We start from the raw sequence: 18,038 nt of genomic DNA, 5'->3' as shown, positions 1-18,038 counted from the left end.
TTTTGTTTTCTAATAGCTGTTACCTTCCTAGAAAGCTTCCTTGAATGGAAACAAAGGCCCGGAGGTGATAGACATTTCCTGTTACACAGTTACTGTTGGTTTTCACTATTGAGGATGTCAACAAACGTGTCCCAGATCATGTTTTGCTTATTAAATAAAGTGACTTTTATGGGCATATTTTTTACTAGTTGATGTCTAGAATACGCATGCTGTTCTTCAGAACCCATGCAAACAGATTTTATTTTCAGAGATTTTTACTGATGGCATGTTTTTATTTTAAATGGGCAGAGATATCAGCCCCATATTACAGGGGCAGGGGGAACCTTAGCATCCTTGAGTGACAGCCCATATCAGTAGCCTGCATTCGTGTAGAGAAAATGGGAGTACCCCTTTGAGGGTCAAAATGAAAAGGAGGCCCAAGTCATAATTTAAAATTATCTTCCTACTTGATGAGGATTGACTCACTAGGGCGATGAGTAATTGTTACTGTATGTAGAATTAAATGCTAGATCATTTTAATTCCTGAATTCAGGTTTAAAAAACAACAACAACAAAAAAAACCCAACCCTTCTTGTATGATTTGTAGCAGGAGGCAGGTGTGCATGTGTTAGTTGACAACTTTGTATTGTAATATAATAGTTCATTTACAGACAGAACGAGTACTGTAGGCCTGCCCTTGAGAAGCAAATCAACTCACAGAAGTAAAACCAAAATATGTCTCTTATTGTGCAAATCAGTTCTTTTTAAACTCTGGGTAATCTAACTTTGTAATGATGCTATTTAATTTTAATCACAAACAACTAATAGAATTTATTACTTTTAAATCATAGAACAATTTTTGTTCATAGTCTGACAGGCTCTGGTACACAATTTAAGATTTAATACGATGAGATAATTAAAGTTAATTTTAGTATACCTTTATTTGAGTTTTACATACTAGATATTTGGGTTGACTTTAGCAATAATAGATATACACTGATAAAATTTATATAAATCATTGAGCCAAAATAACATTCTGTCTATGCACATGCCCAAATAATCAAGTCATTAACTTTCATAGATATCTTAATTTGATTGCACCATTGTCATAATATGTCTGGATGATTTTTAATGGCTTGCAGTGTGATAAGTATAAAGTTAATTTTCATGCATCAGAATTGGTAAATTTTGTTTCTAAATATGAATTATCTTATATGCCATTTGATTTCATTTAAATCAAGAGTATATTGGATTTCTTCAGAAAGATTGATGATGCTCTATTGGAAAAGGTCAAAATTTACATTTCATGTCATTAAGCACAATAATTTTTAAAATCCGTATATACATATATATACACACACATATATATGAAAAGATTTGATGCATGATTAAACCTTCTCCATCAGCTACTTGAAAGGGAAAAGGTGCATAAAGGCATGTCATGACAAATATGGCTTTTAATTACAAACATCTTAAGAGTTTGAATTCAGAGTATGGTCTTTCCCCTTATAAAATGCTATTTAAGCTACCTGACTTAAATTAAGCTAAGAGACTAAGTGTGACTGGTGTATGCCTTGGCTCTGTGGAAGTATCAACTATCTGTGATTATGTCCGCAGGCAGCTATGCTCTTCAGCTCTGGAGTCTTCTGGGTGGGTTTGCTCTCCATCCCTGTGGCGTCCTTGCTTCTGGATGTGCTGTACAAAGTGTGAGTATGTGATCTTTGGCTAAATACACATCACGCCTCGGGGCTCTGTGTTTCCCAAACATGTAAACTGTACAAAATAGATGCCAGTGGTATTTACCAATTTTAAAGAAGGAAGGCATGATTCAAGAATGAGAAAACTAAATTAGTTTAAAAAGCAAAATGAGAAATAAAGTGGGTGCATTCAGGTGACATCAAAGAGAGGCGCCTTGATTGGACTGGAAAAAATTTCATCCTCGGAAAATATCTGTTCTTTAGAAATCACTTGCAAAACCTCAAAGTAGAAAGGAAAAGATTTTTACCTCCAAACATGTCTCTTAGGTGTTGTGAAAAGAAAATCCTTGCTTCCCTGGTTCTAAATATATATAAAATATAAAGGCAACAAAAACTTTGCAATTTTTCTCAATAGTTATGTTTTAAAATGATGTTTTCTTGTAACATAGTTATTAAAGTTAATGATATGTTTATTCAGTAGCTATTTTAGTATTATAAAATCTCAGTTATTTGTTAAGACTGTTGTCCCTGTATTGCTAAATAGAAGGGCCCTAGCTTTTTAAGATTTGTGAAAGCTCTCCTTGTTCCTTGTTAAGGCCCTGCTTGCCAACTGCGGCGTGACAGTAAGCCACATGTCCGCATCCTTGTACTCCTAGAAGAGTTTCCATGCAAATCCTTTTCTCCCCACAGCATCAAGAGGACGGCCTTTAAAACCTTAGTGGATGAAGTTCAGGAGCTTGAGGCGAAGTCTCAAGACCCGGGTGCAGTCGTTCTTGGGAAAAGGTAAAAGGCAAATGGAACATGTTCTTTCAAAAGAGAATCTTACATTTTTGTTCTTACCGGTAGTGGGAAATAAGCCATATAACTGGCATTTATCATCTGACTTGGGATTGGTGGTATTGTTGACAGATTTTGGAATCAGAGAGGTATATGGGCTCAAGACAGATTTAGCATTAAATAATCTGTTGTCTTAGACAAGTTCTTAATAAACTGAGCCTCAATTTTTTTCATCAATAAAATGGGACCTACGTGCCTACTTTAAAGTGGCTATAATGCTTAAGTGAAACAATGGAAACAAGGAGAAACCAACCTTTAGTCACAGCACTTAGGTGACTGAGGCAAGTATTCATAAGTTTGAGGCCAGCCTTGGCTGCATGAGAAATTTCAGGCCAACCTCAGTTACCTATTAAGACCTTGTCTCTAAAGACAAAATAAAGAACTGAAAGAGAGACTAAAAAATATGAAGCATAGTGTCAAGTGTTTGTTGTTTTATAACAAATGTTTTAAAGGAAAAGATTTTTTATCTCAAAACAGTATTAATAATTTTTAAAGGTTTGCAATCAGAATTACGGTTTGTGCTTTCAGCTTAGTGTGTTCTTAGGAACCAGCCTAGACCCAGATCAGCCAAAGTGTGAGGTCCACTTTCCAGGCTTTTTTCCTTACCTCCACATCCTCCAAAACCACAAGGCTAGATGACAGATGAATCCACTAAGTGCACAAAACATTGTTAAAAGAAAATCAAAAATCAAAAGCAATCTCGAGTAAGACATAACCACGCAGCTAGCACTGGGGAGTCCCTTCATTTTCCTCTCATCCTGCTAGCCAGCCTAGAGGCTTTGTCTAAAATCCATAGGAAACACTTTTTTATCAAGCAGTAAGTCACCTGAGTCTTGCGTCAGCGTTTTTTTATTCAGTTTGACAAACTGGGAGCTGAAGCTGAGGCCCTGGCCTCCAAGCCTTACAGCCTCTCATTGGTTCAGAGCACCCCATGTGACACTACTTTCTTTTCTCCTTTGCAAGTATGTGTAGCTTTGTTTTGAACATAATGGCCCCAGCATATCTCCAGTATACCTGGTCACCTCAGCTCCTCAATGTGGTCTGTATACAGGGACCCACTGAACCCCTACAGCAGCGCAATGTAAACAGGTCCTGTCCAGTTGAAAACACGGGGGCTCGGAGAGATTGGGTCCCTAAAATTGTCAGTCTTGAACCTAGGCCAGTTGATTGAAGAAGTCCTGCTCCAAAGAATAATTCAGCATCACAGGGTTCCTCATACAAAAGCACCTTTGCTGTGGCCTGGGACCTACATTCCTTCTGTCTCTGTTTTCTCTCTTTCAGTGATACAAAGGGTAAGGAAACATTGTAGCTCATGAAACTAAATAAAGTAAAAAATAGGAGAGAAAGGTCACTGATGATACTGTTCCTGTCTTTTCTCCTTTGCAAGTATATTGCCATGGCCTGCATTTGCCCCTCCTTGTCATTTACCCATTTACTGACTTGGTCCACTAGGACTGATAGGATGATCTCCAGACCCTAACCATCCTGAGTCAGTAATGTGTGTAGCCCCTTCCACTAAATAGAAAGTAAACCAGTGAGGGCTGCAAAGAGGGCTTGGGGTTAAGAGCAGTTGTCACTCTTGCACAGGACCTGCTTTGGGTGCCCAGGACCCACATGGCAGCTCCCGGCCATCAATAAATCCAATCCCAGGGGCTCTGCCACACCCTTTTGACCACTTTCCTCCGGGAATGAGTTAGGTAAATTGACTAACTACTACAAGCCAAGCAAGCCCTGGTCCAACACATACCTCAGTTCTTGCTGCTCACTGGTGATCAAAGAGAGCATGGTGGCTTCCTGCTAAAAAAGCAGCTCAAGGAGGGGCAAAGCAGAAGGAGCTGCAGGAGACAGCAACAGGACAGGAAAGCGGTCCTGCTAACCTAGCCGTTTATCAGGCAGCCATAACAAACTGAGTGTGAATTCAAAAACCAGAGGCCAGAGCTGGAAGACAGCTTAGTGGAGAAAAGCATTTGCTGTCCAAGCGTTAGGGCCAGGGGAAAGTCTCCAGCACCATGTAAAAAGCTGGGTGTGCTCACCCGTGCCTGCAACCCCTGCCCGTGGGAGGGGTGGAGGCTGGAGGATTGTTGGAGCTTACTAAAGTCAGCCTATTTCCAAATTTAGTTATAGAACCTGTCTGTAAAGAATAAGGTGGGAAGTGACACAGCAGGGCCCCTGATGACCTCAGGTCCCTCACAGTGTTTGAGTAGGCATACACTCAAACAAGATATTGGGGGGCAGGGGATGATGAGGGATTGTGGAGAGACTGTGGCCTTGTTGGCTATCACTGGAGTATGTGTAATGTGTATCTTATGGTGTACAGGTAAATAATGGTAATGAGACGCACAGTTGGATAGTCGGCTGTGGCCGTTCGCCAGCAGAGGCAGCTAATCTGAGCGCGGGGTCTTTGGGTCAGGCTTCACCAACTTTCCCACTGTTTGTCGCATGGTCTCAGCATACGACAGATGATTCGTTCACGGAGGAACGCGATGAGACTCGCTCCCAGCTTCTTAGTGTTGTTTCTTAATGGAAAGCAATTTTGGCATCACTCTAGAACTAACGAAATTATATCTTCCGGTTTTTCCTCTGGTATTTATGTCACTATGGCAGGACATACTCTGTGGCAAATACCATATAGAAAAGCTGTTCTGGGGCTAAGATGGATTGTCGGTATAGTTCAATGGAATCTTTAGCGCCTAGGTTCAGATCACATTAAAAGCCAGGCATGGCAGAGCATGCCTGTAAACTCTGGCTGTGAGGCCAAGAGACTGGCAGATTCCCAAAGCTCACCTGTTGAGCCAGACACTTGCCAATCGGTGAGCTTCCGGTTGACTGACAAGATCCTGTCTCAAAAATTAAAGGTAGAGGATGATCAAAAACAGACACACCATCCATCCTTCCACGTGTTCATGCACACGTGTAGACAACTACACTAGTGAATAACCCTCGCCAAAAATACAGCACAACACGCATGTACATATATGCACACACTAATTTTTGCAACATGTTTTTGTAAAGGCTTTCCTTCAGAATACCCACACTACGGCGAAAGGGGATGGAGTATTACTTCCCCCTAGGCAGAGATTAGGCCCATTGGGGTTGTGGCTCATTCTTTCAGCAGCACTGCTATCTCACCTTGCTGCATATTAACCCTTACATGACTAGATGTGTGTTTACTTGTAGAGGAAAGGATTTGTCTCAGCTTGCAAGTTACCATCATCCACGGAAAACAGGGCTGGAACTGAAGGCAGAAAATATGGAGGAATGTTACTTACTGGCTTCCTTTCTCTGGTCAGCTACTCTTTTACAGAGTCAAGGCCCACCAGCTCTGGGTGCTGTGACACCAGCTCAGGCCTATTGCCCACAGCAGGCTGAGCCCTCCCACATTAATTAACAATCAAGAAAACACCCCCCCCCCCCAGTTGCCCACAGACCAGCTTCACAGAGGCAGTTCCTCGGTTCACATTCCCTCTTCTTGCATAGGTTTAAGTCAAGTTAATAAAAACTAACCAGCTCACCAAACCATTTCACTGTCCTTCAGAAGCGACCAAAATTCCTTTAAAATAAAACATTCTTTGACTGTATATGAGTTTTACCAACCGTAACATATTTCTGTGTTTCTAGAAGAAATATTATAGTTTAACACAGTGTCTTTTCATTCACTTCCAGCAAATACCTAAGTTAAATGATTGCCATGACTTAGAAATAAAGCAACAATGTTTAACTGATAGTTACTGTTGTGATTGCATTAAACAGACTTGGAATTTGCATATCTTGGTATGTAAATGAAAGGCCCTACAAGACTGAAACTGCACCCTAAGAATTATAATAGATGTGGTTTTAGTGAGGCTAGACCTTGTTCCTTCTCTTTCTCTCTTCTGTCACACTGAGTAAAGCTATCCAACAACATAAACCCTAAACTTTTACTATACTCATTTAATATGTTATCCACATACTATAATGGAAATGTTATCCACATACTATAATGGGACCCAGTAGTATTCTTAGTCTCCATAAATGTGGATGATATAAAAGTACATCAATTTTGAAATGATAAATGCTTTCCTAAGGATAGGATAGAAACAGAGATATCCAGCTCACCATCACTTCTAATTTATGAAGCACCCTGCTACAGATAAGGCGTTTATATTCTGAAGTGGGGACTCTGCTGCCTGAGAACGAAAGCAGAAAACACAGAGTCACCAAGGAAAGAACAGGGCAACAAAAACTGTACTTGTTTTCTCAGCATGAGGTGGAATGAGAGCATCAGGAATTAAAATCCATGTGCAGCAGTAGCTCTCTCACACCAAGTCAAGGTTAAGCACAAACGGGGCATCAAAAGAAGAAAAAAAGGAAAGAAAAGAAGAAAAATCCTTACAAAGTACCTTTTCTAATAAAATCCCTGGGGTCTGGGAGACACGGGTGGGAGGGACCAGCACTTGTTGACTGCTTCCTAAGTGTCAATCACTTTGTTGACAAGTGGCTAAACCTTCCCTGTGTGCCAGAGAGTTATGTATTGTCCTCCCATTATAAGTGAAATGACCAAGGAAGGTTTGTCTACTGTGACCCAGCTAACAAGTAGCAGACTCAGAATCGAGTCAAAAACAGACTTCAAGGTCTATGCTCTTTCCTAATGGCTGTGCTTCTTTCCCAAGAAGGTCTCAGTGCTGATAGATAGATAGATAGATAGATAGATAGATAGATAGATAGATAGATAGATAGATAGATAGATAGATAGATAGATGATGGATCGATAGACAGCAGAAGAAAGCAGTATGTTTTGTATTTCAATTGCTGAATTATAGAGGATAAAGTCCATCCCTAGACTTCTTCAAATATTGGAAGGTCACCCTGAAACCTAGAAAAAAGAATTTGGCGGAGAAACTGCCAGAATATTCCTTTGAGATCCTCAGATTGCCCCATGCTGAATGCCCGAACTCACAAACTCCCCGAAGGAGTCACCCATTTTAGTTCCCTTAGTGTCTCAGAGCTGTAACATAGATCATTTAAAGAGAAGGAGGAAAGGGAAAGAAACTCGTTGAAGATGACCCTTTCCCTTTGTGTGTGGCAGAAATGGTTTACAACTAACTGCATTGACTTTTCCATGAATTCATTTTCTTTTTTTAATGGAGCTAATTCCCAGTGACAATAAACTATGACTCGTAAGTCCTAGTTAGCATCCCTGGGCTTCAAAAACTATGTGAGAGAGATTAATACAAATGTCAACATTTCTAAACAGTTCCCTTCAATTTTTGCCTAAATGTCTGTGTAATTCATCTCTACAATGGGGAAGATGTTTTTTATGTATGTGTATATGATAAAGATAATTCCATTTCTGGCTTTCAGAAAAGATGGCAAAACACAGAACTGACATAATTTACAGCAGCTTAACTAAAGCTTGTAGAGTGAGGAGAAGAACAAGATGGGGTTTTTTTTCAGCTGATGCACTTCCAGTTGTTAAAGCATACTTTAGTAGGCCGTCACTTGAGCTCACACAGACACCTCCGTTCCACCTATGCTGACCGCTCCTTGCTATCAGAGAGAATAAATCAGCCACGAGAGAAACGGCGTAATTAGTAAGGTGGAGGAGGCATGTGAACTTATGTCCGAGTTGCTCTGACTCTTTTATCCAACAAATGTTTAGATTCCTGCTATGAGTCACTGCACTGCATGTGGCAGAAGAAAGGGTGGTCAATTCTGTGGACCTCTCTGTGGAGGCCAGGCTAAGTAAGCATTTATGGATTTTTGTTTTCTGGATGCATTATCTAACTTAATTATTTTCTTAAAAAAACAAAAACAAAAAACAATTTGTATTTTTAAATGAAATTGGCATACTTTATACCATATTGGAGTGATAATGGATTTTTTTCTAATTAGAAAGGATTAAGATTTTTGCCCTTTGTATTTTTTTTTTTTTCATTTCTTTAGTATAACTAAAACTGTCATTTTATATCAGAGTACATCAGAGTATGAGCAAGATACAGTATGGCTAAGATAGCTGCTTTTAAACTCTAAAAGGTCTGTACTTACAATACATACAGTGAGTCAGTCAAGATTGTAGGTGATTTGGCAACATTGTAGTACTTGTATTAAGCAGATTCTGTATCCGTTTGATTTTCATATAATGATGCTGGGTACAGAAACCTTATTTTTCCTAGATTGTCATGGGGAAAATGGCTTCAGAAGTGTCTATAAACACTTAAGATCTCATTTACTATCTGGGGAAAGAAAATAAAAAAAGAAGAAGTCCATACTGCAGTTTCTTGGGCTTTTGCTCTGTCTAGCTCTGCTGGTAGTCCCAAGGAGATGGGGCTCCCGGAGCTGACAGTGTGTCTCACACTTTTGTACCTGCTCCACAGCCTCACAGAGAGGGCACAGCTGCTCAAGAATGTCTTTAAGAAGAACCACGTGAATCTGTACCGCTCCGAGTCCCTGCAACAGAACCTGCTCCGTGAGTATTGGAATTTGGATTACATGAACTCACTGTGTTCTGTGGATCCCGACATGCAGCAGAGCTGTGTGTTCGATTTGCACCACATTTGCATAACTATTTAAAATTCATGATTTAAAATTTTTGCAACATGATATATAAACACAAATGGTTGGTTAACAAACCCAAGGGCAACACCACCTCCCAGTTAATAACGAATTTTAAAATGCTGCTGTCTTTACATTCCTTGGAGCCTTAAATCTTAAAAAGGAACAGTAAGATAAATCTTAACTCTTAAAAGCTGCCTCTGTTGTTATCTTTCCTACTTGAATAACTCTGCCAGAGTCTTTTCAACTTTCATGCAATGCAAAGAAACATATATTTTCCCCTTCAAAAATATTTATGCATATTTAGAGTTGGAAGAAGTTATTAGGTATCTCACCCTCTTAACATTTCAAGGACCTGAAAGAGAACATAATATATACAGCCCTATAGTAAATTTATTGGTGTCAGTAATATATCTTTTATTTTGTGTTTCTACATGTAATTTATTTTCCTTTATATATGCCCATGTTTTAGTGCTTTTGGACTTTATATATCAAGGGGCCTTTTCCAAAGATGTGATTCCCCCTAGGGGGTCATCTCCTATCCCCACACCCCCTCTGACTATATATAAAACATCAGCGACATGTGTGTGTGTGCACGCACCAGGAGGCAAAGAGAATGCCCCATAAGAAAACAGGCCTCTCTTCTACCACCGGAAGAGTGTGTTCTTTTCCTTTCCCACTCAGTGCTATTAGTTAACAAATGATCATGTGTCTGTTTATAGAGAATAACAAATAATCATGTGGGCCGGGCGTGGTGGCGCACGCCTTTAATCCCAGCACTCGGGAGGCAGAGGCAGGCGGATTTCTGAGTTCAAGGCCAGCCTGGTCTACAGAGTGAGTTCCAGGACAGCCAGGGCTACACAGAGAAACCCTGTCTGGAAGAAAAAAAAAAAAAAAAAAAAAAAAAAAAAAAAAATAAAACCATGGGGTGAGATATAATGACAAAAACAAATAATCATGTGTCTATTTATAGAGAATAGCAAATAATCATGTATCTATTTATAGAGAATAACAGATAATCATGTAACTATACAGAATAACAAATAGTCATGTAACTACTTATAGAGAATAACAAATGATCATGTATCTATTTATAGAGAGTAGGGTGGTATTTTCATGTGTGTGCTCATGGTAGAATGATTTAATCGAGCTAATTAAGACATCCCTCTGTGCACCTCCTCCAACCTTCTCACTCCCTTGGCACTTGCCTAAAAATGTATCCAGTGCCATGTTCAGACTCTGAGCCCTTCTAGTCACAAGAAAGCAGACCTGAAGGAAATGGGCTTGCTTGCTATGTGTCCCTGAGACCCAAGGGAGATTAGCCAGCTTCAGCCTAGTGTTATAGGAAGCAGAATTCAGAGGATCCACACTGGCAGCCGCTGGTCCTTCTGCTCCTCCTTTTGGCTGCTGAACTTGTGTCTCTTCCAGATGTTAAATGCGAATGCCCCAGCAGATGGTGGCACACTGTAACAGATAGTAATTTCCAGTGAGTTCACTAACTGGTGTCCGCTCTTTCATTGTTTACAGATGGCTATGCTTTCTCTCAAGATGAAAACGGCATCGTCTCACAGTCTGAAGTCATCAGAGCCTATGATACCACGAAACAGAGGCCTGATGAGTGGTGATTGGTAGGCCTAAGCCACCGGCCCCCCCGCCGTATCTCTGAGGAGAGCCATCACAGTCTAAGGTCATCACTGCAACCTGCTGACCAATTCCAGTCTGGTCCATGGGGAGAAAAAGTGGATCTGAGCTCATCTCACAGATGAATTTCAAGGACATAGCGCTATGTGACTACTGTAATACCATTGTCCTTGGATATCCTCAAGTACCTGCTAAGGCTTTGTAAACCGATATTGGAAATTACCTTGTATCTTGCCAGAGTGCTTTCTCAAAATGGGGACAGGTCAGTGTTCACAAGCCGTCCCTCTGGGGCTGTAACTATTGTTCATTGCCTCAACCACCAGTTAGTCAACCATTTAAAAGAAACAACAACTCAGAAATGATGTTAAGGGGAGGACTCTCTATATCCAGACTATCGGGATATACTGAAATAAGACAGCTCACACTACTGAGCACTTCTAAACAAGGCATTAGTACGTGTTTGTGTCAAAGAGTGTCTTGCTAAGTGTTTGCCAAAGACGTTCAGTGTGTGTGTTTCTCATTCAGTAGTCATCTGCCCAGAAATCTAAAAGAAAGTTTTTTTTCATGGTACCTCCGTACCATCTGCATGCTTGACTTTTCAAACATGAGCGTGACTTAAAATTTTGAGCATTTCCAGGCGTTTGCTACTAAAATCTGTGATGTCGCACCTTCGGCCTTACAACTGCTTCTCTGTCGTTTGTCTTCTTTTATTTGTTCCAGTCGGAGGGATGTGTGTCTGTGTGACTGTCGTTATGACGCTGACTCTTTTTTCTATTTTAATTGTACTGTTTGTCATTTCTGATGAATTTTAGACTCCTTTAGATGTTCCTTTAAAAAAAAAAATCTGGCTTCTGCTGTGTATTGAGTGACTACGCCGCTGCGTCTTCAGTTTTTCCCCTCCTAAGGAAATTACCCTTACATATTTATGTGGGATTTCCAAAGACCTTTGGGATAATCTGTGAGATAGTGCATGGGCTTTTTGTCATGTACATAGGCTCAGCTTTTGTCCCGTGCTGTTTGTTCTTCACTGTGCGCTCCCACTGGCGATGATATGTGTAGCACAGTTGGTCTCATGGCGACTACCCGTATGCTTAAGCCTGAAAATTATTTCACAGTTCACTCAGCCGACAACTCCCAAACTGAGTCACAACACTGCTTATCGACACGAGAGAGATAAGTGGCACAATTCCCTCATTTTAAGGAAATAACCTATTTTACTCTGACCTAACGCCTCACAGTCAATGACTACTTACCATAAGTAGGGTTCACTGATAGGTTTTTTTCGAATATGTGTTCTCTGATTAGTTCGCCATCTCCATGAATTCTCCTGAAAAAAAAAAAAAAAAAGCCTATTTTGCTACCAACAGTAAATGGTGAAGGGGCTGTTTAAAAACCACACCCAGTTTTCTACAGTTTTTATGGTATTTTTTTCATCTTAAAAGATAAAAAAAAAAAAAAAAGGGAGTTCTAGTTTTCAGATACACTTCAGAGATGGAAACAACAAACTCTTCTGCCTTCCATTCAAAAGCCTGTCTGCCTTTTTGTGGATTACCAGCAAAATAGACCTTTAAATGTGTGCAAGGACTAGCTTTGAGAAGGGGGTTTTCTCCATATTATCCCATTAAATCATTTCATTGTCACCCCCCCGCCCCCCGCTTTCTTGGTCTGAATTTAAAATTAGACTGTGTGTCTTCCTTCTCTAAAGCTGTAGCTAGATTCCAGCGTGTCTCCACATTCCCTGCAAAGAAAAGGGGGTTCTAAAAATTCACGTCATTGGAAAGGGGGCAGAGTGGACACACTTCACATCTCAAAGGATCCCGTTTGGAGCTTAGATCAGCCGACAGGAGAATCCAAGCATCTAGCAGAGCCACACCCATAGAATCTAAGCTGACCTTCCAGATGCAGGCTTAGCTGTCCACCAGCTGAATCTGGAGAGTGGGTTCTCCTCAGCCTCCTAGGGGTAACCATTGAGGTCATACCCCCCCCCCAAAATGACTGGCTATCCAAGAAAGGCTTGCTTCCCTTGGTCCAGCTATCAGAGGTATCTGTCTCCAGATTCCTCACATCAGAACATTGTCAAGGAGAATGGAATCTTCTGACCTATGCCTGGAAATCTAAAGTCATCTTTTTATCCTGATTCATAAATTCTTCTGATGGAACTCTTCCATGTGAGCATACTCAGTTACACAACATACCCTGAAAACGAGACTCTATGCCTTTTGTCCCTGGATCCTGTGTTTAAATGACAGGCGTTAATTTGGTCTCTCTGTTCTTAAGTTGGGGAGAGCACAGGGAGTGGCCATTTGGGTAAAACTTGAAATAGAGACTTGCTATTGCAGTGAGTTTACAGAAACTTAATCCTCTCGAGTTTCTAGCCTTTGTCAGCTGGGTAAAGGGCACATGGTTTTGCCATGGATTTGAATGGGTGCAGTCAAAGTGACTTTAAGCCTATGTTTTCTGAAATAAACAACACAGAACTCCAATTTAAAAGTCCCCTATAGGGGACTCTGGTAAATGCTGACATGACTGCTTTGTAACGTTTACAATCCAGAAAATCCTCATTCCTTTAGCGTTGAAAAGCTGGGAGGTGAATCATTGATGTTAGGTTGGGATTTCACACAGTAGTGGAGGGCATAGACTTTCTGTGTGTTAGATATACACCTAACAATTCACTGCTGTCTCACACCTAAAAGATGCTCTATTAGCATTAAGTGAAGGTACTAGCAGGAAACCAGTGTTCTCGGGAACATGGTAAATGTGCCTCTTGGCTGGTACTCCACTCAGTGCTCCCTGGGCGACAGCAGCAGAACTTGCTGGATTGCTCTCTCACACCCTGGCAGGTGAAGGGGTACTGCCAAATAAGGGAGCCACGGACTATGTTGTCATTAAAGAGAGTCCATGAGTCATTGTCCTTTCCATCAGGCAAAGTGGATTCTGTAAATAATCAGCGTGTTGTCTCAGCATTTGATGATCTATTTTAATTTTTCAGTTCAGTATCCCAGATAGCTGGTGTGACGTTCACAATAGGTTAGTCTGTTCTATACTCAGTGCCACACTCATAACCTGTGATTGAAAGCTGCCCTTTCAGAAAACGAATGCTAGTGAGAAGGCAATGGGTGGAGTCCTTTCTTTTCTTTCTTTCTTTCTTTCTTTCTTTCTTTCTTTCTTTCTTTCTTTCTTTCTTTCTTTCTTTCTTTCTTTCTTTCTTTCTTTTCCCTCTGAGACAGGGTTTCTCAGTATAGCCCTGGATGTCCTGGAACTCACTCTGTAGACCAGGCTGGCCTCGAACTCAGAAATCCACCTGCCTCTGCCTCCCAAGTGCTGGGATTAAAGGCGTGCGCCACCATACCCAGCTGGTTGGCATCCTTTTTAACCAGTGTGTAACTATTATAAAGCTACCTGTACATCACACACTTGGTTTTTTTGATGGTTCCTGGTCTTAAAACTTGTTTAATGAAATAAATCTTTAGTCTAATAATTAAGCTACAAAATTTATCAAGGAAATGCCCCACCCATTCACACCATGGTGAGCAAGTCTGTGGGATCCCTTCTGTCCGTTGCTTACAATAACACCATGTGGTGCCGTGCCTCATAAATGCTTTGTAATTGTGAGTATTTCTGGACTGTTTCTTAAACATAGTCTGATTTTTCTCACATTAAAATAAAACAACTTGTGAAACTTAGTTATACTTTGCTGTGTTTTAATTAACCTTCAACAGTTATTAAAGTGGAATGTCAATTCAATTTTAAGAAAAGGAGATAGATGCCTCTGTGTTTCATATTGATTTATTTTTTGTAGGAAAGCAGCTGTTTGAGGTTTTTGGTGTGTGTGTGTGTTTGTTTTGTTTTTGATAGGTTTATGGTTTGCATGAATTAGTATTTAAGGTGATTGGAGCAAATGCATGGCTTTTGTGTAAATCCTTATATTTATTTCTGTCTTGTGAAACTTTACCATGACCTAAGAAGAATTAATGGACAGATTAATCAGTCCTCTACATGACTTTCTTTTTTTTAAATAAATGGGTTGTTTTACAAGTTTCAACAAATTCAACTGAATCTTTTTTTATTTAATCGAATCTTCTGTTTAGCTTGCCTTAGAGAACTCTCCTTTAGAAAGTTCACGAAACTTCTCAGCAAATAAATCTTCCTTAGGTAGAAAGAAAGGTGAGCTGGCCTGAATGCTCCCTCTGAATTAGCAGCAACTTTCCATCGGTAAGTGTGCTCTGGTGGAGATGAGATTCCCAGGCATAGACCAGAAGCCATAAATGCAGCGAGTGCTGGTTGCAGCCCCCTCTGGCTCTTTTCTCGCCTTTGCAAGTGTATGAAGTTAAAAGTAAGAAGGCAGCCTTGGAAGGCAGCTATGAAAAGCCGCAGTTCGCTTTAAAAAATAAAATAGACATTCAGCTCCGTGGAAAAGCCATTCCCGCCGAAACGGCTGTAAAGATCGTGGCACTGCATGCTGCGTGGATAGTGTCGAATCTGTGCTTAAAAGTGGTTCTCTCAGGTTTGTGTATCTTGATGTTTGATGCACTGTGTTTTATAAATAGTTACAAATGTTGAGTAAAATCCATTTCTATGCACTGTTCCGTGTCATTGGCCTTTTGTGAATGTGCATGTTTTAAACTGCAAATTTTAAACATTTTGTCCTCTAATTGTTATTTAAAAAAATAAAATAAACTTTACCATTACATAAAGGAACTGGCTGAAGTTTTGACTGCTACTTTTCAAACTTATATTGCTTTACAGAGGTTCAAAGCCACAGTAACTATAGTCTGAGATTCTGTATCCATCTGATAGCTTCTTAACATTTTGTTTACAGCTGTATTTAAATCAATATAATTTGGCTAAATGAAATAGAAAGTTAGTCCTAAATTGATAGGAGAGTAGTTTGTATAATTAACACAAATATTTTGGGGGGAAGTTACTATGTTTCAATTTTATTGTCTGGAAATGTCTCTGCATTTTAAATGAGCTTGTCAGTAAACAGTTCACAAAAGGTCTCTGTCCTTTTGTGTTGGATGAATTTTTGTAGGTTTTCTAAACCCACTTTAAAGAGAGGGAGGGAGAGGTGGCCAGGTTTAACCAATAACATTCGAAGGAAGTAACCATAAAATAATAAAATAGACCGGAAGTACATGGAAACATGGAATAAGCACCAAGTTTTTCAGAAGCAAGCATCTTGTAGTAGATGCTCACTCCATGGAGATGGATTTGCTAAGCTGCTAGAATCCAAGGTTTTGATAACAGAGGTACTGGACATGGCATACGGGGATCTGATTTGATAACTCCATGTCTACTTAGCTATTGGGAGCCCCTGTCCTTCCTCCCACAGACTTCCTGAAGCACCTGTGGTGGGTCTTCATGCAAAGGCCCAGTAAAACAGTTTCTAGAGGAAAATTCTATTTTCTGAGTTCTATTGCATTACACACTTGCCTCTTCCCATTAAATGTGTGTGTGTGTATGTGTGTGTGTGTGGGGGTGTATGTGTGTTGATACTGACACCTTGACTTAGGATGCCTTCAACTGTTGCTATAGGCAACAGCAAACTTGAAATATACCCTCCTAATTCAATACTTCATCCCCCATTTAAAGTCTGTTTTCTCATGCTCATATGGTGCCTCTAACCCAGAGCTTCCATTGATGTAACATAGCCACCCCAGTCTAATGAAGAAAAGTCTTAACGAACCAGGATAATTTCACAAGTAAGCTCATAAAAAAATGTTGGAAAATATGGAATACTTTGTAACATTTGGTCTTTATTACCTCTAAGTACAAACTGGGTAGTTAGCAATTGCAAGAAGTCTGTCAGAATAATTTCACTAATAATGAAGGTCTAATTGCAATTTCTAAATAACCAGATATGTAAATATGTGTTCACACTTTGCTCCCTTACATAACTCAACATGCCTATAAATTTGTATTTTCCCTAAACATATATGAAATTTAAAAAGTAAATTGATACCAGCTTAATGTAATGTCTCAGATTTCCAGTTGTAACTGTATATATTTTTGGAAGCCTTTTAACTCAGGGAATTTTTCTTTCCTGTGGGTTCAAATCAATCTGATAATGTGATATGCAACTCCTCACACTAAAGAAAGAAAGAGTAAGCAGGCAGAAAAAGACATAAGAGGAAACAATCCATTTGGACAGTTCAAAATACCATCAGTTGGTTTGGGGATGGATAGTAAATTTTAAGGCAAAATTACTCTGTTAGATTTGTTTCCTAAAGTGTATGATAAAATGAATGCAGAGCCCAGGCAGTGGGTTGGGCCCATGTGTTAAAGGCTTGGTCCATAGGTGGTACTACTGGGAGGTGGGGCCTAGTGGAAGATCTTTGGAGACAGGCCCTCAAGGAGGGTAACCCTGGCCCTTCCTCAATCCTGCTTTGCCCCTAGGATCATGAAGGATGAGGCTTTGCTTCTTACACGTTTCTGCTCTGATATGCTGTCTTGCCGTGAGCCCAAAGCTAATGAACCCTTTTATATTCTAAAGTTCAACCTCACCTATTTTGTAACAGTGCTGGAAAACTGCCTCATGGCAACCCTAAAACTCCACAGGCTGGAGCAATAATGGGCAGTAACAGGAATTTGGCCACTTCTCAAGAAGTCGTGATTCATCAATACATCATGTTCTGTTCTCCATCCCCAGTCAGTGGTCCATGCTGCCCCATAACTCTCCTGCCCTCTATACATACCATCAATTTCTACCTGAATACAGTCCCACTAGAGCGCAGCTGATCTGAGAGAGTGGATCTTCTTACCCAGACAGTCCAAAGCAACTATTAACACTCCCACCTTACAAATGAAACAGCAGGGTGGGGGTGGGGGGAAGGCAAATAGCCAAAAGACTCTTCTAATCAAGAACCAGAAAATTAACCAGACCTAAAAGCTCAAAAGCCAAACTCCCCTCTGGTATCTTCCACTTCTCACATGTAAAGAGGGAAGTGTGCATCATCTAATGTTTCTTTTCCAGTTTTCATAGCACAAGCTTTGTATCTATTAGGACCCCTGATGCTATAGGATATGTAAGATGCAATGCAGCAATCTCCCAGTGGATTTTCTGAGAAATATTTTGGGTTGATTTCCTAAGAAACTTGGGCCTTCTACTAGGCTAATGCCATAAAGAACATAGACTTGCAAAGCTGACCTCCCAGGACACAAATCTTATCTCTCCTATCTTGCCTGTCCTGAGACATGTTTACCTTCTACTTTTCTTTTTTTTATTATTATTTTTATTTTTTATTTTTTATCATTTTCTTTATTTACATTCTTTATTTACATTTCAAATGCTATCCCAAAAGTTCCCTATACCCCACCCCCCCCCCCCCCTATCCCAAAAGTTCCCTATACCCC

The 18,038-nt window shown here is 40.1% G+C and overlaps 1 protein-coding gene across 4 annotated transcripts in view; it reads left to right on the top strand.

Annotated features, from left to right (window-relative positions):
* The window catches only part of Atp8a1 (ATPase phospholipid transporting 8A1), a 226,668-nt gene extending 212,787 nt beyond the window's left edge, over nucleotides 1-13,881 (top strand). For all 4 annotated transcript variants that reach the window (XM_021211312.2, XM_021211313.2, XM_029545002.1 and 1 more), the window contains 4 exons: nucleotides 1,597-1,685; nucleotides 2,367-2,459; nucleotides 8,867-8,958; nucleotides 10,572-13,881. In XM_021211312.2, coding sequence (XP_021066971.1) covers nucleotides 1,597-1,685; nucleotides 2,367-2,459; nucleotides 8,867-8,958; nucleotides 10,572-10,669 — 372 coding nt within the window. In that variant the 3' untranslated portion in view covers nucleotides 10,670-13,881. The remainder of the gene's footprint in view (nucleotides 1-1,596; nucleotides 1,686-2,366; nucleotides 2,460-8,866; nucleotides 8,959-10,571) is intronic.
* The last annotated feature ends 4,157 nt before the right edge of the window (nucleotides 13,882-18,038 follow it).

Source organism: Mus pahari, chromosome 13, assembly GCF_900095145.1.
Source record: "Mus pahari chromosome 13, PAHARI_EIJ_v1.1, whole genome shotgun sequence".
NCBI classification, from domain to species: Eukaryota; Metazoa; Chordata; class Mammalia; order Rodentia; family Muridae; genus Mus; species Mus pahari.
The sequence above is the reverse complement of the archived record's forward strand: the minus strand, read 5'-3'. Positions and strand labels throughout refer to the sequence as shown.